At 37.3% G+C, this 27322-nt stretch overlaps 1 protein-coding gene across 1 annotated transcript in view; it reads left to right on the top strand.

The window, feature by feature from the left end:
- Positions 1 to 27322, top strand: part of LOC126001826 (pikachurin-like) — a 178624-nt gene that overhangs the window by 91309 nt on the left and 59993 nt on the right. The window contains exon 6 of the mRNA XM_049769046.1: positions 20616 to 20782. Within this exon, the coding sequence (XP_049625003.1) occupies positions 20616 to 20782 (167 nt within the window). The remainder of the gene's footprint in view (positions 1 to 20615; positions 20783 to 27322) is intronic.

Below are 27322 nucleotides of genomic sequence, written 5' to 3' on the forward strand. Positions count from 1 at the left end.
CATAGTACAAGGGCTCTTGCCTTACATGTAGCAAACTTTTTATTTACTCCCCAGTCCTCTATATGGTTCCCCAGTCCCTGCCAGGAGAGATCCCTAAATGGAGAAGCCAGGGAAAACCCTGAGCTTAATACCTGCAGGTCTGATCTTTGTTGATGGGTACTGGATGTTACCAAATTGCATAATTCCTACATTTCTAGAGTCTGTAAGTGAAGATTAAGGAGGTGGGCCTTGGGTAGAGGAAGGAGTGACATGAGCACAGCTTGTCCCAGCATTTAAAGTTGTATCCTGGTCTCTTGAGGAAAGTCCCACATGATATTCTCTATATCCAGCTGCTACTAAAATCAGAACAGCGACACAGGCAGATGACAAAGGCCCCAAAGGCATTGGATGCAATGTTCTCATCTGTATAAACACAAATGATAACTCATTCCTAGTTTGTAGTTAGAAAGAACAAGTAAAATAAAATATGAGAAAATACTTTTAGACATTAAAATCTATTGGCGGGTATTATACCTACAGTATATAATTATAATTCCTCTTCAACAAAACTATATTTTAACTTTCAGAACTATTTCTAACATTTGACTCAGAACTCAATTATTTTATTCTCACACTGTACACATTACACAGAAATCTAGAGTGAGTTTCAAATTGAGAGCTCTTGGCCATCTTAGAGAATCAAGTGGAATATGTTTGAATGGAGAAAGCCAAGCCCTGGTTCCAGTCCATCTTAGGAATTTTGCTTTTATTTTTATCTTTTAGAATATATAACTTAGTTCAGAACTCCTATTTCCTCATTAATATCAAATTATTATGTCCCACATGGAAAGGCTGTTGCTTAAAATCTTTATAAAGTGTTTATACCCAGTAAATATCCAATATATATTTTTCTTCCTCTCCTCACCAACCCATTAACATATGTTTCCCTTTTATAATTTTTTATTTAGGGGAGCATACCCAATAGTACTCAAGGATAATTCCTGACTTCATGCTTAGGAGTGACCCCTGGCAGTGCTCAAGTGACCATATGAAACATGAAGGATTGAGCCTAGGCTGATATGATGCAAGGCCAACACCTTAACTATTAGGCTTTCTCCAAAGCCCTTCCTTTTTCCAAACAAATAAATTGAACCTCAATTGCTTCAGTTGTTTATTCAGTTGAAATGTTTCATTGGGGATAGATCAAATTAGAATTTAAATCTTCTGACTTCCAGGCCTCGTTTTTCTAAAAGTTTTATATCCCATTTTTGCCTGGGATCCACCTTCTGAGATGAAAATGTGGATCCATACTGAGGCTGCTATTTGTTGTGTTTCTGGAAAGCTTTCCCTGTCGTTTACAGCACTTAATGTTTGCCTGCAAAACAGATCTCCACATTCATTTTTAAACAACTGAATTTTCCCCATTTTAGGTGAGGACTCAGGGATATAGGTTTAGAGAAAACATTCCCGGATCTAAATGATAAACTTCAATTAGTGTGATAGACTTGGGTGTGTGGCTGTGTCCTTAGTTACTCTGTTTTTTCTCACTGAGATAAATTTAATACTATACTCCTTTTGCTCAGCTTCCCCTTTTATTTGGAAACATCTGACAAGGGTTTCTGTGGGAGTCTGAGTGATGGTGCAAGAGTCCAGAGGCAGTTAGTCTTTCTGAAGGCCAGACTACGATACTGGATAAGCAGTTTAGCATCAGACAGAATACTCAGATTTCAGCCAAAGCTTTTGTCTGAGTTGTCACTGTGAGATAAAGTTCTTCTAACTCGCCACCTATCTTGGTAGATGCTTATATATTTATTGCTCTTATTCAATAAGAATGATTCCAAAGGTAGCAATGTTTTGTTTGTCTGTTTGTCTGGGTCACACCGGCAGCTCTCAGGATTACTCATGGCTCTATGCTCAGAAGTCACTCCTGGCAGGCTCGGGGGACCATACGGCACCGTCCTTCTGCCTGCAAAGCAAACGCCCTACCTCCATGCTATCTGGCCCTGAGCATTTTTATTTTAAGGGTAAAATCCGTTTAAATATTCAGTTGGATAATAGAAAATTAACTTGAATAGTTGCACAAAACAAGAGCACAAGACTGTTGATTGCAGGTTTGCTAGTGTTTTCTTGCCCAGTTCTACCTCTGCAGTGAAAAATACCCAGAAGGCAAGCATCCTAAAGTGGCAGAGGTGAGGTGTGTGGATCTCTTGGTTTTTGTACCAGAGAAAGGACTGATATCTGGCTTAGGTAAGATAAAGCTCTTAGAGGGAAAAAATCCTTATAATCTTCCCCCACCAAAAATTAGCCCTAGTGGCTGCTCGTTAGCTCCATGCTAACTGTAAATTTTTAATTTTTAATCAATGTAGAAAAGATGTGAAGATATGCTTTCTAAGCAAGCCTCTAAGCTGCAACATATTGTGCAACTAAAAAAACTGTCACTTCATTTTTATTTTCAAATAGAAAAATTTTCCACTAGAGGTGAAGGAGAATATTTCTTTTCTAAAGTGATACTAAAAAGTTCTTTGTTGGCAGAAATGCCTAATATTTATTAAAATAAGAGCTAAGCACAAATATAGCTACCTATGTTTTGAACTATTTAGACTATAAATATCTGAGAAACTTTCCTTCTTCTGCCTAAGAATTTCCCCAGGGTACATCCTGTTTTTATAAGCAAAATTATCTATACCACAGTGGCAGTGAAACCAAAGACTCAGAAAAATTATTCCTTTCTTCTCACAGTCCACTTAGGAAGTCAGTACTATATATGAATATATGGTATATCATATATGATACCTACATATATTGTACCATATATATGTACCATATATACATTGTACCATATATATATGGTACAATATACCTACAATATTGTTAAAAGTGAAAATTAGTTTTTGTTTTGTTTTGTTTGTTTTTGGATCACACCCGGCAGCACTCAGGGGTTACTCCTGGCTCTATGCTCAGAAATTGCTCCTGGCAGGCTCAGGGAACCATATGGGATGCCGGGATTCGAACCACCGACCTTCTGCATGCAAGGCAAACGCCTTACCTTCATGCTATCTCTCCGGCCCCAAAAATCAGTTGTTTTTTTTAATTTCATCTATAAGAGGGTTTTTTTGGGGTGTGTGTGTATGATTTAATAGGTTAAGATTACTTGAGAGATCTGTGTTGTCAGTTGCTGCAAAGGGTGGATCTAAATGTATTTTAATGATTATTTTCAATAAAAAGTGCTCCACTAGTTTATTTTGGGTACATGTGGAAGTTTAAAATGCACTGGCAAATGTTTTAGGGTCTCAAGTCAAGAATTGTTGGATCTTCAAATATCAGTCCAATTTAGATGTACTAATAAATGAAAGTAGATATTCCTTTTAGATGTTTTTGGCCTAAGTAATCCCCTGCATCCCTTATAAATGCTTTCCACAGTTAGGTTGCCAAATTCTTCTTTACCCAGGGCTGCTTCTAAGCTGCTTGCAATGCTTGCCTATTGGTTTTGCTTGAGAATTTCAAGGTTATGCACACCTGATTGGATTTTTAGAATTATTCTACAAATTGATAATACTACCTGCCTCTTCATCCCATTACATCCTCCTTCTTAATCTCTGAGTAACAAATAAGCTTAATTAGTTTCCTCCTGGGAAGTGACCATGTAAAGGCTGTTACTGAAATGAGCATCAAGTCTGGGTTTCAGAATGGAATTGAACAGATTATGAATTTTCCTTGAATAGTTCCAAAGGATGATGTGATTTGACTCACGGTTAAGGTCACAGGCTGTGCATGTTTAAGAAGTTTCCCATTCAGAGTGAAACTTCTAGTACTGGTCTTGGCAACATTTTCAAATTAGTCCAATTATGGAATCAGAAGACATAGTTCAGGACATAGAATTCTAATGCTGGGACCAGTGACTTGACTCGCTATTTTCAGCTTGCATTCATGTAAAATAAGGCTGAACCATTTGACTTATAATACCTGGGACTCTGGTTTTTTATCTTTCAGGGAAAGGTGAGGCTGTCTGTACCTGTAATTTTATGTCCAGACTTTTGGACTACACTGCCTACTTCTGATTTGTATCTATTCCCACATACTTTCAAATCCTCATAGGTGGATTTTTTAAAGCATTCTTGTACTTTAGACAGAAGAATGGGGATAGCATCTTGCAAAGCTCATTGAGTTGTAAAATTAAATGAGTTAGTGCACATAAAATGCTCAGCATGGTACCTTGTCCTCAGTATGTGTTTAAAATATGCTAGCCATACAAATCAGACCTATTATATCTTCTGTACTTTGTCTTTTCTGCATAGAGACATATGCTTTCCTGACTGGAAGTTTGTGTACCTTTGCCAGAACAGCTCTACTTTTCCCCCAAGCTAATTCTTATTTAACCTTCAGGGCCTCTGCTTAAGTACTATCTTAAATATCTCTTCTCTTATGGAAGTCTTCCTGATACCCTTTCTCAGACTAAGTTAGGTATATCTGCAGTATTTCCTTGTAGCTCTCAGGACACTTGAAATTATACTGTTCAATAGCTGTCTTCTTCTCCAGACCAGCTCTCATCTGTTAATTACCACCATCAGGGCTTATGAATATTTGGCCACAAACAGTCTGGAATTGAAACTAGAAAACTCCAATTCCTCTCTGGATAGTGGCACACACACTCATTAATGTCTCTGTGCCTTCCATGCTCAGCTTTAAAGTAGAGGTGATTTCAGTTGTAACCTGGGAACAGTTATGAAGTTGTAAAAAAAAGTTCTACATCACATGGAAGAGAGACTCATGGACAATTGTTTTAAATGTTGGTACTTCCTTGCACAGGGGGTTTATGAAACTAATCTTTTATTTCCTTTACATTGAATCTCGGAGGCCACAACAGAAACCAATAGCCGAATTTACCAACTGCAGGCATAAAAATTAGATCAAGCAACATGGATCTTTTCACACACCTCTTTCCCTCTGTTGCTGACCTGAAGTTATGTATTACTTTTGTTTTCTCATTGTGAAGGGGATACTGGTATGTGGTAAAACTTCAAATAATATTTAAATGTATAAGGCTAATGTTCAAGTCCTTATTGGGATTTTATTTCATATTGATTGCTAACTTATGTTTTGGCATTCGTCATAATACTTAAGTGAATTGCCAAACTCACTAATAGCATTTTACTAGAATCTAAAGCTATATTGGAACAAATGGCTGGAATACTTTTACAGTGATGTGGTCTTGCAGTGAATTTCTTAACCCCCAATATATAAAGAATTAAATATATAAAGTGTTCTTAAACAATTTGTTAATCTTGAGGAAAAGGGGGAAAATAAAATCTCTTTTTACCTAGAAAATGTTTGCAAAGTTGACTACTTAAGAATAAACTTTCCTTTTAACTAACAATAGAATTAGAGATAAGCAAGTATAGGTTTGCTTGGATGTCAGAGATTGTATACTTACAATTGGTGCTTCCTAAAGAATTTCTTTTACTGTGCTTTTTAAAAGTCTTAATTATACATATATACATATTATATATCATAATTTATAAAGTTATTAATATCTGAGTTTTAAGACTTCAATATTTCAACACCGGTCAATCTCATCACCTGTGTTCACTTCCCTCTACCAATGTCCTCAAGTTTGCTACTCCAAGGCCTGTATATTTTTTAAGCCTTTTTCCCTTACTTTTAGTTTGCAAATTGAAGGACCTCTTTATAGACTAATATCTGAATACAGGAATTCTGGCATTCATTCTCACCTCCAATCAGGATCCAATAAAAGGGACTATCTGTATTTAAAAAAAAAAAGTTAGACTTGCAAGTCTACAAATTGATCTTATGAAGTATTACTCCCTCTTGCTGTGATTCTTCTAAGATCATTTCTGATAAGACTGATGGTAGTTGACATAAATTGAATTTTTGTGCAATAGCATTGGGAGCCATTTGTAAACTCTAAATGTGCTCTGTGGTCCCACCTGGACATAGTACCAACAGTTTACCATTCCCCGATCCTATCCATCTGCTTGTTGTTGAGTTGGGTTGATCCAATTAAGAAGGTTGAAAGCTGAAGGTCAAAGTATCATAAACTTTTTTTAACTGACCACTTAGTTGTTTTGGACTTTCCTCTATAATATACTTTGGAGAAGGCCAAGTACCACATAAAAACAATCTAGGGACCAGAGAAATAGCACAAGGCTCAAGCAGCATCACATTCTCTGGTCCTTGTATTTAACTAGGGGACTTCCTAGGTCTTCTGAGCACCATTTTGGAGATTGCTCCAAAATTGGTACAGGTGGTTTTCTGAGGGTGAGGTTTACTTCCTCACTCTTGATATTTTTCACCCTGAATAAACCAGGGTCCATTTCTTTGAACAAAGTTCTTAACTTGAACTCTAGTTTTCAGAGGAGTCCACAGATACAAGCCAACAGGTCATGAGATGGATGTGAATTGTATTCTTAGTTTTACTAACTGAAATGTCATATTTTCTTCAGCTGTGAATGCAAGCCTCCAGGGTATTGTCATTCACAGAATGACAATGATTTTGTGATCATTGGAATCACAGATGTGTTCTTTTCCCATTATAATTGTTTCACATGGTTCAAAAGACCAGTTTTTCTTATCACTACTTTGAGATTATTGCAGTTATTTAAGTCCATTGATAGTTATTTTTATTGAATTTAACAATAAAGAAAAATAAAATTATATCATAATTTTATTGTTTTCATATTCTTAGTAGACTGGTTTCCTATTTAATTCTGTGCTCTTTATTTTATGCACTTTAAATATTTGAGCAGGGATTCATAGGCTTTCTTCAACTGCTAAAGTTTCATGAACAAGAATAAAGACTTTTGTCTTATAATAGGAATTGGCAATGATCAAATAGTAGGGATTATTAAAATCTTTAGTCATATAGCCTTTTTATCAATGATTCAATTCTGCCACTATAGCAGCACTGACAATATCTATAAAAAATGGCTGCTTTCCAGTAAACCTTCAGTTATATATAGTTATTGGAAACTATCTAAAGTTCATTCTATCCTGGTTTAGGGCATTGTGTTATTCCTATATTAAAATTCTAATATTTTTAACTTTAAGAAAAATAGATTTGGGGCCGGCAAGGTGGTACTAAAGGTAAGGTGTCTGCCTTGCAAGCGCAAGCCAAGGAAGGACTGCGGTTTGATCCCCCCAAGCCAGGGGCAATTTCTGAATGCTTAGCCAGGAGTAACCCCTGAGCATCAAATGGGTGTGGCCCGAAAAACCAAAAAATAAAAATAGATTTATTTTTAAGTACTGAGAAAGGGGATAAAAAGATAAGAAAGAGAGAGTGGAGAGAAGTAAAATGGGTAATGTGTGCTCAAGAGAGAGTGTGGACATCTCTAAAAGCAGAGAGAGCCCTGTGCACAACCAAGCATGAAAGAAGGAAAGTCCACATCTCAACAGGGGAGATGCAAGTAATATGTGCTTAGGCATCATGTAACCAGGTAACATATGTGCATAAATTTTGATATTTACCAAACAAACAAACAAACAAATAAAATGGGGCCGGAGAGAGCACAGCGGCGTTTGCCTTGCAAGCAGCTGGCCTAGGATCTAAGGTGGTTTGTTTGAATCCCGGCATCCCATATGGTCCCCAGTGCCTTCCAGGAGCAATTTCTGAGCAGATAGCCAGGAGTAACCCCTGAGCACTGCCGGGTGTGACCCCAAAACCAAAAAAAAAAAGAAAAGATATTTCATTCGACGCTATTATCATTTATTTAATACTAGTTCTTTCTATATATTCTTCCTTAGTACATACTGCGTCGTACTTACTGAGTATCTTCTCTGTGCAAAGCATGCAAGGGCTTTAAAGATGCACAATTATAACTCTTATTCATAATCCAGTGCATAGGGAAGACAAAGGAACATAGTCCAGTATAATGAGTGTGCAGACATGGGTGAGGCTAGGAGTCTAGTTTTATAATTCTCGAAAAATTTCTTTAGAGGCTAAGAAGAGCACTGCTATAGCACTTTCTAGCCAGGTAACAGGGGAGAGAAACATAGCATAAAAAAGTAAGATTATAGAAGCTACTTGAACAATGACTTTAAGGCAAGAAGAAAATATTCTTAGAACTGCCTAGAAAATTTGGGTAGTCAGTGATCATACTATCAGAAAGCAAGGTTTGAATAAGAAAAGCATGAGAAGGAAGCTCTTATTTGTCTCAAACTACAGAGAATATTCAACCAGAATAAAAGAAAACACCAATGCTATTTGCATTTTTGAAAGCTCATGCAGACATTCCAAAGAACATGGAGATGAATAAGACAATTAGCATGCCTAAAAAGCTAATATCATCCTAGAGAAGATAGATACTCAATATTAGGTTAGAAAGTGGTATCTCCCACTCCTAGGAATATACCCTAGGAACACAAAAATACAATACAAAAATCCCTTCCTTACACCTATATTCATTGCAGCACTATTTACCATAGCAAGACTCTGGAAACAGCCAAGATACCCTGCAACAGATGAATGGCTAAAGAAACTGTGGTACATATACACAATGGAATATTATGCAGCTGTCAGGAGAGATGAAGTCGTGAAATTTTTCTATACATGGATGTACATGGAATCTATTATGCTGAGTGAAATAAGTCAGAGAGAGAGAGAAAGACACAGAATGGTCTCATCCATCTATGGGTTTTAAGAAAAATGAAAGACATTCTTGCAATAATAACTTTCAGACACAAAAGAGAAAAGAGCTGGAAGTTACAGTTCACCTCATGAAGCTCACCACAAACAGGGATGAGTTTAGTGAGAGAAATAACTACGTTTTGAACTATCCTAATAATGAGAATGTACGAGGGAAATAGAAAGCCTGTCTAGAGTACAGGCTGGGGGTGGGTGGGGAGGAGGGAGATTTGAGACATTGGTGATGGGAATGTTGCACTGGTGATGGGTGAATGACTTTACATGACTTTACATGACTGAAACCCAAACACAATCATGCATGTAATAAAGTTGTTTAAATTAAAAAAAGATTGATAAATTTAAATAAATCTGTACAATTCCATAAAGTTATGTAATATAATCACATATCTAGAGATTAAGGTGTAGATGTGTTGGAGTGGTCTAATTCTGACTAGTTAGAAGGTAAATAAAATGTTGATCAAACTCACAATCACTTGTAAATTCAGTTCAGATACTACATTCTAAAGAATCCAGGCTTCCTAAAGAAAACCTATGTTTTAAAAAGAAATAAAGATGTAAAAAAAAAGAAATTTTCAGATGTTTACACAGCAGGTCTAGTTAAGTCTATCATTAATCTGTGTGTGGAATTATTTTTAGTTCAAATTTCAAATAGGAAATTCTGTTCTGAGCCTAAAACATTACATTTTTTTTTGTAAATTGTGGAAAAGGGAGCATTTACCTTAAGAGAAGAGTAGACAGGAAAAACCAAACTAGCTGTTCAATGTAGTCTTGAAGAACCAAGGTCCCTCACTTGGGTCCTCACCAGTCCTCCCACCTCAGAGCAGTTTTTTCTGAGATCAAGTATTTCTTCTTGGAAAGGAAAGTTAGTTTATTTCACAACCTCAAATGAGTCACAAGTAGTTATCATTAGATAAAAAGATAAAAGTGGGACAACATTGGTGGTAGGAATGCCCCTGATTCAATGTCAATATGTACCTAAAATACTTCTGTGAATGATTTGTAATCCACTTTGGTCAAAATAAAAATTATTAGTAAAACAACTGCACTAGGGAAAAACAATAAATTTAATCTTAGAGTTCTAAAAAAAGTGGGATAAAATATTGAGGAATAAAAAATCCAATTAAAAAGTAGAAAAGTCAAGGTCAAATCCAAACAAAGACTGTTCTTTAAACTAAGGCATTCTATTTGGTTCTTATATGTACACAAAGTATTGATATAAGCAACCCTAAAACATTATATTTAGTTGCATACAAGTATATTAAAGGTGTCTACGTGTATACTAACTATAAATAGTTTTCATTCTATAAAAGATTTTCAGTCAAAAAAAAAAAAAGAAAGTAGTATCTCTTTTAATAATAGTAGAAATAGGTACAAAGCAAGGAAAAGTCCAGAGTAACCTCTTATGGATATTACTGAGAAATGCTCAGAAGAAAGAGCAAAAATAAGTAAAATATTTAAGAAAGTAGATTCCAAATAATCTAAAGTCCTCCAAGAAACATTGCAGTGAGGAATGTTAGATCCACTATCTATCATTGGAGCAAGGCCACACAATGTCTGATTCTACTATAATTTGTCTTTGAGTTCACTTCCTCTCAAGTCAGTCAAGTGGAGTCCATGGTTAAGGTCACTCTGGGTGACCTGCTGCATACCCTAGAGGAATATTTTCTTCTTCAACAAATTCCTCTCTCAGAAGTACTTTCCTAACATAACTGAATTATTTTTAGCCCAGTCTCCTAGTTAAAGACTGTAATGCACTTAAAACAGTTGGGCATATCTTGATCAACAGTTTTTTCAGAAATGAAACTGGAAACATCAAAAAGTATCACTAGAGTAGAAGCATTTTATGACTGGAAATTGCTTCCTTATGATCCAGCAATACACTCCTAGGAATATACCTTAGGAACACAAAACAATACAAAAATGCCCTATTTACAATAGCCAGAATCTGGACACAACCCAGGTGCCTGACAACAAATGAATGGCTAAAGAAACTGTGGTATATCTACACAATGGAATACTATGTAGCTGTTAGGAAAAAGGTAATCATGAAATTTTCTTATACTGTAATAGACATGGAAAGTTTTATGCCAAGGGATAAACATAGATAAATTTATCTATAAGATAAATTATCATTTATCTATGGGATACAAGGAAAATAAAAATTGTGGGGATGATATCTGGAGACAATAGAGATGAGGATTAAGAGGGCAATCCATAGTAGGAAGCTTGCCTCAAAAAGCAGAGAATGCAGTTGGAATAGAGAAGAGTCTACTATGAAAGGAACATTCATGGAACCTTTTCATTAGCAGTAGTGCAAACCACAATATCAAAAAGGACAAAGAGAGAGACACACAGAGAAAGAGAGAGAAAGAGAAAGAGAGAGAAGTAAAATGCCTGTTTCTGGGGCAAATGAACAATTATAACCCTTTTCTGCATAGTCCAGTGTATAGGGAAGACAAATGAACATAGTCCAGTAGTGAGTGTGCAAACATAGGTGAGACATGGGTGAAGACAGGGATGGGTGAGTGAGGGAAGAAGACATCAGGGAGGGTGAGAGGAAAACAGTTGACTTTGGTGGTGGGAAATGCCTGCTGGTGTAGGTAATTATATATATTGTATGACTAATTCAATCATGAACCACTTTATCTGTGGAAAAAAATAGCTGTAGTATGAACTACCTTGTAACCATGGTGTTTAAATTTAAAGAAAAAGTACAAAAAAGTATTTTATGAAACTTGTGTTTCAGTATTGTATGTGTTGTCCATGCTTAGGTATAGTGTTAACAGTTCACAATTTCCAGTGAACCTTTACTGGATTAGTCAAAATCACTGAAAAAAAAGTTCTTTTTAAAATGTAATGTATCTAGGGCACGTTTGGAATTGAATAGGCTATACTCAAAACTTTATGGATATTTTATTCAACCCAAAGGCAAAGATTTACCCATCAGAGCTGAAAAAATTCTGCTTTCTTATTCTTAGAATTTTGGAATAACAACTTAAAGAATTTTAATAGGAAACCTTTGATCCAGTGTTTTTCCAATTACATATGACAATTTAGCAAGTGGTGAGATCAAGTTTTGCAACCAGTATTAAGAAGAAAAAGAAGGGTCTGAAGCCATAGCACAGTGGGTAGCATATCTGCTTTGCATGTGGCTTATCTGGGTTTGATCCCCATCATCCTGAGCACAATCAGGAGTAAGCCCTGAGCACTGCAGAGTATTGCCCTCCAAAACAAGGAAAAGGGAAGGAAGGAAGGAAGGAAGGAAGGAAGGAAGGAAGGAAGGAAGGAAGGAAGAAGGAAGGAAGAAGAAGAAGAAAGAAAGAAAGAAAGAAGAAGAAAGAAAAGAAGAAAGAAAGAAAGAAAGAAAGAAAGAAAGAAGAAAGAAGAAAGAAAGAAGAGAAGAAAGAAAGAAAGAAAGAAGAAAGAAAGAAAGAAAAAAGAAAGAAAGAAAGAAAGAAATAGAGAGAAGAAAGAAAGAAAGAAAGAAAGAAGAAAGAAAGAAAGAAAGAAGAAAGAAAGAAAGAAGAAAGAAAGAAAGAAAGAAAGAAAGAAAGAAAGAAAGAAGAAAGAGAAGAAAGAAAGAAAGAGAAAGAAAGAAAGAAAGAAAGAAAGAAAGAAGAAAGAAAAAGAAAGAAAGAAAGAAAGAAGAAAGAAAGAAGGAAAGAAGGAAAGAAAAAAGAAGGAAAGAAAGAAAGAGAAAGAAAAGAAAGAAAGAAAGAAAGAAAGAAAGAGAGAGAGAGAGAGAGAAAGAAAGAAAGAAAGAAAGAAAGAAAGAAAGAAAGAAAGAAAGAAAGAAAGGAAGGAAGGAAGGAAGGAAGGAAGGAAGGAAGGAAGGAAGGAAGGAAGGAAGGAAGGAAGGAAGGAAAGAAAGAAAGACAGAAAGAAAGAAAGAAAGAAAGAAAGAAAGAAAGAAAGAAAGAAAGAAAGAAAGAAAGAAAGAAAGAAAGAAAGAAAGGAAGAAAGGAAGAAAGGAAGAAGGAAGGAAGGAAGGAAGGAAGGAAGGAAGGAAGGAAGAAAGAAAGGAAGAAAGGAAGAAGGAGAGAAGGAAGAGACTTGGAGAGAAAGCTCAATAGACTGAGTCTATGGTTCTACATGCAGAAGGCCCTGGTTTGATCAAACAGGTAGGTCTGACTCAAAAACAAGAGAAAGAAGAAAAAAAGGAAAAGAAAATAAAAAGAACAGTGAAAAATAGTAGAAATATTTTTCTTGTAATTTTTCTTTCGGTTATTACTCAAATATGATTAAGGCATATTGAGTTATGACACCAAAATGCATTACTTTGAGTTGAGGTCAAGAGGTATTGAACTAAGTCAACTTCCATTGTCAGGAATTCCTTGGTTACATCTCTAATAGATGGCTACTCACTCTCTGTCTCAGTGGCCATCACTGGAGCTCACTCATTTAGGGGTCTCAGTTTCACAGTTTATCACTCAATGATTTTCCTTATCATATGTTGTCTTTGCTCTCCCTACAAATGTTTGAACGCCTAGTTCAGTATGGAAAACACAGAAACCATTGTCAGCATCCTCATTTGACATACCATTGTCAGCATCCTCATTTGACATTTGTCTCTTATCTAAAGACACTACTCTATTATCACTATATTATATCTTCTTAAATAAATTGATTACAAACTCTTTGAACTCTGGGTTTCAAGTAACCATTAGCTTCTTATTGGTCTATTCATATTTAGTTTCTTCATATTCAGCTGTATGTGTCAAAGAATTTATCCCTGTTTTTCAAGATGCCTAGTTATTGCTACATAGTTGTTGGTAGTATTTTATTATGACCAATGTATTTTTCTGGAATGATTTTTATTATCACATCCTTTTTAAATTTTATTTTTGTCCTCTTTTTTACTTTTTTAATTTAACTAAATATTTGTCAATTTATTTATCTTTTTAAAAAATTGTTAATCTTTTCATCTTTTCTAGTCTTCTAAAAACTTTTAGGTTTTTATTTTATTTACTTTTGCTCTAATTTCTGTTTTATTTCTGCTATCTCTGAACTGATTTTTGTCTTTTTGTTCTAGTCCCTTGAGGTATAAAGTTGCATTATTTGAGATTCTTCTCTTTTCCCTTCATATAGGCTTTTATTGCTATAAATTTCTCTCATAGAATTGCTCTTGCTCTAACACATAATTCAAAATTATGTTTATATTTTTAACTTCACCTTGTTTCCAAATTAAAGGTAAGTGTGCATGTTGAGCCTTCTGTGTTAATTTACAAACATTTTTCCTATAAAACCTTTCTTTCTTTAATTACATTTTTGTTATTCAAAAAATCTTTTCCACATTTTCACTTGCTTGTTTAGCCACTCAAAAAGAGAGAGAGACTTGTGGGTGCTCTAGGCCAGCTAATAATTTATTTGCAATCTACTCAAGCAATAGTTATTAAATATTTTCAACACTTACTTAGAAATGTAGCAGAACTTTTATAAAGTAAGATTAGCTTTTTTAATGTTTTCCTTTTATTGAGATAATGGGATTTACAACAATTTTCATATTATTATTTGTTCTTGCCATGTTACTTGACTACTTAACCATCGGTGTCACCAGCCCTCTACCACCATCTTGAAGTCCCTCCACCATTCCCCCTTAAATCTCAGTTGGTTGCTCCTATTGTACTTAGCCCTTCTTTTTTTTCTTTGATTTTCCTCCTTCAACAAGGTTTGCCAAGGCATTTGAGAGAGCAGTTTTGAGACTTGTGTAAGACCTTCAAGAATGAATAAATGGTGTTATGCATACATATCTCTTGGGCCTATTTCAATACCTATATTTATATATTTGTGAATGTGATTATGCATTCATTGCATTAGAAGAATTCAATATTATTGAAATTGTGAGAGTTAAATCTTTAAGTTAGTAGAGATCAAAAATTATTTATTAAAAATAATACATTACTTAACCGTTTTATTTTTAACATGAATTCTGCAAATACACATCAATTAATCACAACTCTAATGCTTCATCTAATGTAAAGGCAAGTATACTTCATTTCACTTTATCAAGTCTCAAAAACAGGTAGCATATTTAGCTATAATTTATTTTATTAGCTTATATAACATCAATTGATAACTGATTACAATTCAAAATAAACAGGTTTTATAATTATTGTAAATGAGTTTAGAAAAAATAGCTTTCAAATTTATAGGTCAATTAATGGAGACAATTGTGGATACTAATTAATTTTCTCAAAGTAAGTTGGTAAATCATAGAGGCTGATTATATGTGATATAAAGATATAAAGAGTGGGGCTTTATATTCATTTACCTATTTATGACTGATAAGATATGTGTGTGTATCTCTGGCTATACAAATGATATTTACATGTAGTTGGTACTTATTATATTCACTTAAGTAATAAATTGTTCTTTATCTTATTTCTTGTCCACCCAAGTTTGCTCAACACCTTATTAGTTATACAATCCCAAATGAATTCCAAACTTAAGTCCATCTGGTCCTCATAGACTTTCCCCAGGTTTCTACTTCACATCAATCCAATCAAATATAGCACTTGGAAAGTGCTAGTATGGTTTTCTACTGATCCTTTGATGTGCTATCTCCTAATTAAATTATAAACTCCCTGAAAATGGAACTATATTTATTGTTCCTTGGAGCCCCCTAGTAGTTTCTGTGACAGATTATCAGTTGATAATCATTAATCACTTACTTTTGACTAATCCAAAGCAGCCACCTACTGCAGTTGATGGTATCAAGAAAAATAATTGCACTCTGATGATGTTACAAGAAAGGAAATAGACAGAAAAATATATACCACTCAGTGCTTCTGTGAGTTTAGATAAATTACTTTTCCTTTCATGTCCAACAGGGAAGGATGAAACACATGACTAAATCAATGACTCCTTAAGCTCTGAGGATCATGATTATCTTTGAGAATCTGATGAAAACTATGAACCCTTCACAAAGAAAAATGAAATGGCATTCACATATCAAACTTTGCATGAAGTTTTTAAACTGTTTAGACATTTGTATCAAATGGTCTCTAAGATTTCTGATAATTAGGCTAATTTTTTTTTGTTTGTTTTTGGGTCACACTCGGTCCTGTTCAGGGGTTATACTGCTGGCTCTGTGCTCAGAAATCGCTCCTGGCAGGCACGGGGGACCACATGGGACGGCGGGATTCTACCACCATCTGTCCTGGATTGGCTGCATGCAAGTCAAATGCCCTTCCACTGTGCTATCTCTCCAGCCCCTAAATTATTATTTTTTCGGGTTTTTGGGGGGGGGGCCACACCCGGCGGTGCTCAGAGGTGACTCCTGGCTATCTGCTCAGAAATAGCTCCTGGCAGGCACGGGGACCATATGGATGCCAGGATTCGAACCAACCACTTTGGGTCCTAGGTCGGCTGCTTGCAAGGCAAACACCTCTGTGCTATTTCTCCAGCCCCCTAAATTATTATTTTTAACCTGAGGAGGCTATATGGGGTTTTAGGGTTCAAATCCAAGTTGACCACATCAAGCAAGCACCTTACTCACTATACTATCACTCCAAGTCCCAACACTGTCTATAGCACTGCATTTCCCACCATCAGAGAGTTTATCATAATTACATAAATCAGCTCATTACATGAGTGAACTTTGGCGGATGGCATGTGTCTTCCAGATCTGAGTTTCTCCCCAAATATCGTCCAAAATGTTTTCACTTATTTCCTGCCACACAGACTGCCCAGCACAATTCTAACCACTCTCAGGGAGAGAACTTAAACCCCTCTGGTGGCTGTCCATCTTTACTAAATGAATGTGTATTCTTAGACCACTTCTCTGTCTAGACTTTTCTGTATTGGGAAAATGCCAGGCCAGTGTTGCTATGGCAATTTGACTGGCAACTCTGAAGTTAAGATGAAATAATTTATTTTAATGGAAAAAGATAAAGCTATTCTTCGAGGGTGATCTAAGACAATACTTTTGCCTGGTCTTCTTCTTCTTCTTTACCTCACCTTTGCACTTTTATACCTCTAGAGACTCTCAAAAACATTTAAATGCAAAACCCATGACAGAATCAGAGGCAAAATGTTAAAGGTTTTGAACTGGCATTCAATCTACATGAGCTTTTCTCATACCTTCTAAATTATAAGATTAAATGTTAATGATTTCAATCTCATATTTGCTGAAAAAAGTTATTTTCTTTCAGCAGCAAATGAAAACAATCTCTCCTTTAGTGGAGAGGAGCCGATAGTTTATACATGAAGATTGTTAGGGATATTTCCAAGTAGTCAGAGGTGAATGATGGCACATTCTGAAAATGGTTGCAGGTTATTTCTTCTATAAATGCCACATCAGAAGCTTAGAAAGGGTAACAGGAGAGCTTTTATCAAAGAGGACATTTTTTCTTGACTTTGTTTGTAGGCATCCTCTATAGCTTTTCTTTGTTAATGATTTTGTTCGAATTTGAGTTTGTAAATGTGTTTTCTTCTATTCAACTAAGGATTTCTCTTTTATGAAAAGGTGAATTTATACAAGTCCATCTTTGGGGAAAGATAAAAATAAACAAATCCTTACTTCATTCAGAGGCAATGCCCTGTGATTTGTTTCTTCAAACCTAAATTCCCTGCTGCCCTCCTCATTAGCCTTCTGCTGCTTCTTCTTGATCTTGTTCTCTTGTTGTTGCTGTTGTTGTTGTTCTCCTCCTCCTTCTCCACTTCTTCCTCCTCCTCCTCCTCCTCATTCTCTTTTTTCTCCTTCCCCTTCTTCCTCCTCCTTCATCTTCTTTGGGGGTGGTTTGGGCCACACCCAGGGGTTACTCCTGACTATGAGCTCAGAAATTGCTCCTGGCAAAAACAAACAAACAAACAAACAGAAATCCTTTCTGGCTTGGGACCATATGGGACAATGTGGGATCGAACCAAGGTCCATCCTAGGTCAGCAGCGTGCAAGGCAAATACCCTACCGCTGTGCCACCACTCCAGCCCCTCATCTTCTTTTTGTAACATAAATTGATCTCCTTGTCTGGGAAAAACAAATTCATAGCTCTTTGTCTCTGCCTTCTAAATTACTAAAACAGAAAGTTTAACTAACAACATCTCAACTATGACATAGCTAAGAAGCAAAATGGAGTGCGGGTGGATGGAGAATAGTATCCCCAAAACTGCCACTCCACTTTACCACCCAATATCAAGGATTTTAATCCAGTATTCTTCCTTCCACCCAAATGATCCTCATCAACGATCAGCTGCATGTCTTCAAGCAAGCAACATAGTTCCAAAGTTCAGTGTGTTACTTCTCTGTTAAAACAAAAATGAGTAGGCCATTTAATATTAGTACCTACCACATAGGGTAGTTGTAGGAAGTAAATGAGTTAAAGAATCAAAGGAATTCTTGGTAGTTCACAATCACTTAGAAATACTAATAGCTTTTACTAGCTAGTAACACAAACCTCTCCAACCTAGCTTTACTTTGCATTCTCCAGTCATGCACAAACATTCCCTGAACTGATTGAGTTCTTAGGAACTAGAATGTTCTTCCTCTCATGAACCAGGAATCTATATAGTGCAATGCTTTCCAAATGAAATTACATATAGACCTACATGACACTTTATGTTTTTCTAATAGGGATATTTCTGGTAAGCAACAAGTAAAATGATATTTTCTGGTTTGTTTTGGAGTTATACCTGGCAGTGCTCAGAGATTATTCCTGGACGTTGCTCAGGCATCACTCCTGGTGGGGTTCAGGGGACTTTACTGGGTAGGGGAATTAAACCCAGGTCAGCCAAGTACAAGGTAAAGCACCTGCTCACTGTACTCTCTCCAGTTTAAAAACTCCTATAGTTTAAAAACTATAAAGTTAACCTTTATGAATCCCAAATAGTATCATTTGCATTTATAATCAATGTAATAGTTCACTTTTTTCCCTTTAAAAATCTTATATATGTCAGGCTGGAAAGATAGTACAATGAATAAGGCACTTACAGCTGACTGAAGTTCAATTCCCAGCATTATAGTAAGTCCCCTGAGCACTGCCAGGAGTGATTCTTAAGTGCAGAGCCAGGAGTAAACTGAGCATTGTCAGGTTTTACAAACAAATAAAAAAAAAAAACACCTCATGTATATTTTCCACTTACAATACTTTTATTTTTGTTTTGGTGGGATTTGGGGGGAAGAGTACACACCAACTCTGCTTAGAATTTAGTTCTTGCTCTGCACTCATTCTTCACATCTGGCAAACTCAGGCGATCAAATGGGGTGCTAGGGATAGAATCCTGGCAAACATACTTCCCACTGTATTATTGTTCCAGCCCCACTCTAACAACCCTTCTTTTTTTTTCTTTTTGTTTTTTTTGGGCCACACCCGTTTGATGCTCAGGGTTACTCCTGGCTAAGGGCTCAGAAATCGCCCCTGGCTTGGGGGAGACCATATGGAACCCGGGGGATCGAACCACGGTCCTTCCTTGGCTAGTGCTTGCAAGGCAGACACCTTACCTCTAGCGCCACCTCGCCTGCCCCTAACAACCCTTCTTAATTCAGATGAACCACTATCTGATGTACTGATGACTACTGATAAGCCGCAAGGTACATGGAAACACACGGGTTTAGAAAGCAGATGGCCCTGCTGCTTACTAGCTCTAGATGCTGAGTCAGAGCTTTACCTAAAAGCACACACATGCTGAGCAAGGTATAAAATGTGTCTCTATGTTCAGGTTCTATATTTTCTTCTTCTTCTTCTTCTTCTTCTTCTTCTTCTTCTTCTTCTTCTTCTTCTTCTTCTACTTCTTCTCTTCTTCTTTTTCTTCTTCTTCTTCTTCTTCTTTTTCTTCTTCTTTTTCTTCTTCTTCTTCTTCTTCTCATTCTCCTCCTCCTCTTCTCCTCTTCCTCCTCCTCCTCCTCCTCCTCCTCTTCTTCTTCTTCTTCTCCTTCACCATCTCCTTCTCCACCCCTCCTCCTCCTCCTCTTCTTCTCCTCCTCTCCTCTTCCTCCTCCTCCACCTCCTCCTCTTCCTTCTTCTCTTCCTCCTTCTTTCTTCTTCTTTTCTTCTCTTCTTCTTCTTCTTCTTCTTCTTCTTCTTCTTCTTCTTCTTCTTCTTCTTCTTCTTCTTCTTCTTCTACATTTTTTGCTAGAGCAGTAGATTTTGGGCCACACATCAGAGGCTAGTTCTGGTTCTGTGCTCTGGGAACCAAATAGGCATTGGAATTGAATTAGGGTGCTAGTGTACAAGGAACTAGTGTACAAGGAAAGCATCTTACTCCTTGCTCCTTGTTCTATCTCTCTGGCACTCTATTCATCTTTATGATTAAACAACTCTCGTGTTGCTCCTATTTTATAGGATCAGGGAAATGGAGGTTTAAAAATAGCAGCTTGTGAGTAAGTATTCAAAGCAGGGTTTGCTCATCCAACTCTGGAGTGTACAATTTCACTTTCTATTACTGCCTCCCAGATGCGAGCAGATAGTGAAGTTCTGTGCTCTGCAAGGTTTCCAGTAGGACTGTGGAATTCAGTGAGTTGGTACCATTGGACAGTTTTGGTAAGAGTAAGAATGGCTACATATAGCAATTTTGGAGTATTTCCCACATCAATACATGCAATTAATCACCCTATAAAACTCACTTGTTTATGTTGTGAATAAATTGGGAATGAATGAAATCTGTCTCTCCTGACCTCTAAAAAGGGGATCTACCAGGAAAGCTTGTTTATAAGTGCCAGAAGGAGGAGTCCTCACAAACAAGCTCCTACTCAGGGATGGGTCTAATCCAGGCAAGGCCTTGTGAGGAGAAGCGGATGGTGTTTAAACAGTGCTTACAACTGCCCCTAAACATGATCTACTTGCTTTTATTGGCAGGAACTTGAAAATGATGACCTACGATTTAAATCAAGATGGCTTTTGGAGAGAAAAGTTTAACTCATTTTTATAAATATTACTTACAGAGTTCAAATGCTGTGAGCTTGCTTGCCAGCAAGTCTAATCTATCTTCCTTCAGCTTTCCCTGAACTATTGCTTCTTGGTTTATTCCTTAACCCATAAAGACCAGATATCGACCACAGTTGGACCATAATCCAAGACCAGATCAGCATGGAATCCATGGTTATCAAGGGCCTTGATCAAGATACCAACTATCAGTTTTCTGTGAGGGCTGTCAATTCCTATGGCTCAAGCTCCCGAAGCCTGCCCAGTGACCTTGCCCGAACCTTCGGTGAGTACAGGGGCTCTTCTGAAGTTCTGGCTTTGTTGGGCCTGAGAACCTAATGGAATAGAGTTTCTTGGTGCTTAGAAAGAGCCTAGCCCCAGGGTTTCCTCGTGGTCTCTGCAACCTCTGGGCAAGGATACAGGATATTTCTATGTATGGGAAATCAGCAAAAGATTTATTTTTGCTTTATCCTCAGGGAGTCTGAGGTTAATGTCAATGTTTTTTACAATTATAGAGCAGCCCATATGCGAAGATAACATATGATTGCCTGCTCCAGCCCCTTCTCATCATTGAAGAAGATGGTTTATTTTAGAATCTTATGAGAAAAATCAAGACTTGCAAACTTTGTGAGGGTTGGTGTATACCACTACTAAGCCTAAATCAAGGCCACTAAAGTAAAAAGAAAATCAAATAAAGTAAAATGAAGGATGCTAAGGTGAAATCAGATCTTCCCCAATATAATTTCCTAAGGAATCATTGCCTATTGGACACATTTATGGGGCCTGACACAGTTTCTCCAACTCATTTTTCTGTCATGGTGTCATCCTGAGGCAAAGAGGTATTGCAGGAAGCTCAGATCAGTGTTGTTGAAACCAATGGAGGTTTCATGGAAAGCCATATCTGATTATATTTTGTTGGAAGACCTTGCAATTGACTCAGTTTTGACTAAATAAACTCTCAACTCCAGTGTCTATACAGCTCTGCCCTAACCCCATGTCTTCTCTGTACCAAAAAGAAACTGCCAGCAAAGCAGCCCAGCACCATCTGTACAGATCCCTGCCTGGCCCTAGTTAGTGGAAGTGAAGAGCTGTTTCTTTCTTCTCACCAGATATGCACTCAGCTCCCTTCCAGGTAGCTTCCAGGTCACCTTTGTTTCCAGGAATAGAAATTCATCAAGCTTTTCAAGTCCTAGGAGTTTGGGCTCTACCAAACAGCTTTTCTCTTAACCTTGTAAGAATGAATGTTAGGACTCCTTCAAACAGGAATATTGGGGGTATATGATAGAAATATATGCCACACATACTTTCACCTAGACATAGGTAATATTAGTGACTATACAGCAACTGCCTCAATCTTAATCTTCTCAAGAATTTAGAAACTGGTCCAAAGTGACAGCACATTGGGCAGGGCTTATGCCTTGCAGTAGTCAATCTGTGTTAGTTCCTGGCATCCCATCTGGTCCCCAGGTGGAGTGAACCCTGAGCACAGAGTCAGGAGTAAGCCCTGAAGACCACCAGTTTTGGCCCTAACACTAAGAATAAAGCAATAATAACAAAAAAATTAGAAGCTAAAACTTCTGCTATAGTAATAAAGTATGTAATGTAGCACCTACTTTCTACAGAATTGTTTATAGTTCTTTCAAAAGGGAAAGGGGACCTTAACTGGATATCTATCTCTAGTCTGATTAAGCTTTGTTTTTTCTTTTAAATGTGTTTGTTTCTATTTGGGGGCCTCACCCAACAATGCTTAGGAGCTGCTCCTGGGTCTGTGCTCAGGCATCAATTCTGGTGGGCTCAGGATATCATATGGGATGCTAGGGATTGAACCCTATGGGATGCTCATGGGTTGGCCACATGCAAGGCAAGAGCCCAACCTGTTGTACTTTGCTCAGCTCCTGTAGTATTATTTGTGACTTGAGGCTAAACTTCGGTAATTCAGGAGGTAGGACAGACTATAATTTGACTATAATTTGAAACATGAAGTGTGTCTTTTTGTATTAGAAACTGAACAGGCTTCCAAGGTTATATGCTCAACCCTGCCCTTCCTAATACTCAATTGTCCTGTACTCCCCCCCCCTCTCCTTTAGTATTTCCTCAGAGACAGTCAAGTAGAAGAATAAAATAGAAGTCAAAGTAGAAGTCAAACAAGTGCTGGCTTGCCTCAGACTGGGGTGGAGAGATCGGAGGGGGCATTGAGGTGGGGTGTGGGGGCTGGATCATAAGTTAAAACATCTCTAACTATTTTTCTCTTTAAACTGAAACATTGGTCTGGCCTTGGAGTATCTGATCATCTCCCTCTTCATGAATTCTAAATTTGCAGCCCATGTGGGATCAGGTACGTGAAAGCATTTCTGATATAGAATGTTTATTACATCCAATCTCTGATGCAAAGTAAAATTTTATCATTTCCAAGAAATTGTGTGCAAGGAATGTGGCTGATTCAATGAAAACTCAATTACAAAATATTCTGAAATAAATATAGTTTTACATCTTTTACTTATATATGGTTACACAGATCAGTAGAACGGAAATAGAAATTATTAAATGGCTATTTCATGAATCTTAAGGATGTGTTATAATTGGTATTTCAACTATTATTTTCCTAAGGTCTCTTCTCATGCTTTAGAAAACCCTTTATTCTGACACATTATTATTTTGCTATTAATTTAGTCTATTTGCTTTCAAATCTATTTTGTCAAATATAAGGGTCCCTAATTACCAAAGAGCACTCGTCTGAAATTTAATAAATTCTAAATAGCAGAGCTGTCATTGCAAAAATTACCCTGAGCCAGGAACTAGACTATGAAATCTTACTCTACTATGAAATCCCATATTCTCAACAAAACCTCATACCAAAGGAATAGTATGCCCTCTTCTAGATATTTTTTAATTGAGTCTGAAAAAGCTTCTGTATTTTTTCACAAATAATAACAATAAGAGCAAAATTTAGTCTCAGGTTCAGTTGGCTGCAATAGCGATTTCACTTTCCTGCGTGGGAATGGGAACTTCAGAAATAAAGAAAGTGTAGGGGTCATTCATGTAGAATCTATGGACTGAGGAAATTCTGCCAACATAGAATAAGAACATACATTTTCCTAAAAGCACTTAGGAGGTAGATGGTACAAGCTAAATGTACACTTGTACTTGGTGTTCAGACATGGTAGGTCACTGACATGGAACTGAATATTTCAGTTTTCACTCTGGTAGTTCGCAGTCAGTGGTCCTTCTGGCTGAGCAGATACTAGCCAAGATAGTGGTTTAGCATTTTCCACATTGCCCTGTAGGGATTGAGAGACTTGTTTCATTTCTTTTCTTCTAAAAATGCTTTTGTTTTGAGTACCATACTTAATGGTACTCAGATTATACTCCTTGCTCTGAGCTCAGAGATCACTCTTGGCAGGGCTTGGGATATTGAACCTAGTATGCCTTGAGCAAGGCAAACAAAGAGCCAGTCTATGTTTCTCTGTATTGGGCTTCTCCATTTTCCATTTTCATTGCTTCTCTACCCATCTCAAGGTTTTTTAAGGTGGATGTTTTGTTAGCCTGATGCCTACTTTGCTCCCTAAACAGTAAACTTCAGAATTAAATGTTCATGCTGAGTGTGGAGGCTTGGGGGTGTGGGGTTGGGGGATCATGAGACAACCTCCACCCACTTCCTCAAGCCCCAGCCTTGACACTGCAGCCTTCTGGCTCCTCTGAGGCCTCCACCCACCTCCTTTCTGAAGGAAAAAAAAATACACTTCCACTCTCCTAACTCACAAAGCAGGAACTTCCTGCTGCATCTGTTAATGCCAGGCCCTATTAGCAGCTTAATTGCTTAATAGGGCAATCTGTAAATCTCAATTGCTCTTGTGTCTGGAGTTAATGGAAGCCAGACCCCCCTGTCCCCTGAATTGGCTTTTAGCTTTTGTGAGGAAATGAAGAATTTGGGTGGCTTTATAGGCACTTTCCATATCCTTAGTTTACCTAGCCCCCCACAGATGTAGAAACAGAAGAATATGTTTGTAACCACTGTGCTTAAATAAATTATTAAAAAATTAAAATAAATAAATAAATATACAAAAAAGTGGGCCAGAAAGTTAATATGGAGGTAGGGCATTTGCCTTGCATGCAGAAGAACGGTGGTTTGAATCCTGGCATCCCGAGCCTGCCAGGAGCAATTTCTGAGCATAGAGCCAGGAGTAACCCCTGAGCACTGCTGGGTATGACCCCACAAAAATAATTACAACTAGCCCTTACTTTTACAATACCCATTTATATAAAACACAGGTCTTGAGCAGAATTAGATTATATAAAATCTGGTTATTTATACTGAAGATTATTACACAGGTTAAATACATTTAACAAAAATATTTATGTCTTAATAATTTCGGGCCCGGAGAGATAGCGCAGCGGCATTTGCCTTGCAAGCTGCCGATCCAGGACCAAAGGTGGTTGGTTCAAATCCCGGTGTCCCATATGGTCCCCTGTGCCTGCCAGGAGCTATTTCTGAGCAGACAGCCAGGAGTAACCCCTGAGCAACGCCGGGTGTGGCGCCCCCCAAAAAATAATGATTTCATTCTTACTTACCTGCAAACAAATGTATTATGGTCAACTATATGATACGTGCTCTTTAAATTAAGTAAATTAAATTTTTCTAAAAAGTAAATTAATAAAGCAATAAAAGAAAGTATGACAAGGTTTGTCTATCTCCTGCTCCAATGAGTAACTATGAATGAGAACGATGCCACTCTGGACTTGAGGCTCATGTGGGAAAGTTTTCGTGAGGGCTCCTATTCAGTTTCTTCTATAAGGAAAAATATAGACCAAAGTCAGGGTCTCTCCCTCCCAACCCATTCCTGAAGAATTGTTTTCCTTCATGAAAACATCATTAACTGTATCATTTATCTTTTCTTGACAACACCTTTTCCTCCTAATTGGGCTCGGAAGTTGGCCAGTGGAGTCCATAAACATGGGTGTACCCATGTGACTTTGAAACACGTATATCACATGTGATCACTAGTTGCTGGGATCCAAACTTCTCTTGCTCAGGAAGGATGGAGCAATTCATAAAGGGCATGAACTAGAGATAACAGACTTGGCAGAAGTGAAAAATTAAAATAAAATTACAAGTCATGTCTTTTTCCCCAAAACAAAGTGAAATGAAAAATAGCTCACAAGCTGGCCAACTTTGGGATTATATAATTGCCCTGGGACTTGAACTAGGTCCTTATATCCTTGTGTATTTTATTTTTATTTATTGCTTTTCTTTTTTATTAATAATATTTTAATTGAGATACAGTCACAAAGTTGTTCATGATTAAATTTTGGTCACACAATGTCCCAGTGCGCATTCTTTCACCAGTGTATATTTTCCACCATCTATGTTCCGAGTATTTCTCCTGCCTACCTCTCTCCCCACTTGCCTCTTGGCAGGCAATTTTCTTAATTCTTTCTTTTTTTCTTTTTCCTTTCAATTCACATGTGTTTTAATTTTCATGTCACATCCCCATGAAATAGGTTAAGAGAGAACCATTGAGAAAGTCACTTTAATTAATTTCCTTAACAAAGTACTCAAAGTTTATTTGTTTCTCAGAACACTCATTATTGTTCTTTCCTGCCTCCTGGCTTTTACCTCTGCCACTTCCCTTGCCCAAAAATTTCCCTCCTAGATTATTCTATGACACTCTTCCAGCTCATACTCCTGTAGCTTAGAGGTCACATTCTCAGAAAGGCTTCACTGAACTCCCCACTCATGTCAGACTTACTTTCCTGTTTTGAGTTCTTCAAGCTTTCAGTGGCAAGTACTGTTTTATGAACTCTGCCTCCTTCCCCAAGAGAAGCTCCATACTGGAGTTGAGATGGCCACTTGAATTTGTGTTTCCAACACTTTAGGAAAAGTCAGTAAAAGCTCAATAAACACAGAGTATGTGAAGGACCAAAGATCTTGGCTGGATAACCAAGAACTCTTGACTACTTGAGAGTGCTGCTAATGGCAAGGCTCATAGGCAAAGCTGAGCTTTGAAATTGGCATGTGACACAAATAAGAAAATAAAGTTGGGGGTGAGCCAGAGAGATGATAACACAGAAGTTCATGCACTTTCTGTGCATCCTGCTAACTCCCAGTTAGAATTGCCAGCAACATATATAGTCCCTGAGCACAACTGGAGTTAATCCTGAACATGTACTGCAGAGTGTGGTAAGCCAAACAACAAAATTAGAATAAAAGAGGAAGGAAGGAAGGAAGGAAGGAAGGAAGGAAGGAAGGAAGGAAGGAAGGAAGGAAGGAAGGAAGGAAGGAAGGAAGGAAGGAAGGAAGGAAGGAAGGAAGGAAGTTAATCCAAAGAGTTCAAGTTCAAGGCAGTAGGGTTGAAATGAAACTTGAGACAGGTCAAAAGAGTATGATAAGAATTTTGTCACAAAGAGCAGTGAGTGCAGTTAGGGCAGAGAAGAAGCCACTGTGACAATGATTGTTGGAAATAATCACTCTGGACAAGAAGTGGATGCTGGGTGCTGAAAGGAATAAAGTGAAATGCTTGGTATCCCTTCATTAATAATAATGCAAGCCACAGTGTCAAAAAGGAGAGAGAGAGAGGTAAGGAGAAAGGGAGAAGAGAGATGTAAAATGAAAGTAAATACCTGTACTAGAGGCAAGCAGGTGGGAGTGGGATGGGTGGAGAGAAATTGGGGACACTGTTGGTGGGAAAAGTGCACTGGTGAAGGGTGGTGTACATTCTATGACAGGAACTCAATCATGAAAATTTTGTAACCAAGGTGCTTAACTACAGTAATTATTGAAAATTTATATAAAAGAGAGTACAGTTTATATATGGCAATGAGGACGAGA

This window comes from Suncus etruscus, chromosome 2, assembly GCF_024139225.1.
Source record: "Suncus etruscus isolate mSunEtr1 chromosome 2, mSunEtr1.pri.cur, whole genome shotgun sequence".
NCBI lineage: Eukaryota > Metazoa > Chordata > Mammalia > Eulipotyphla > Soricidae > Suncus > Suncus etruscus.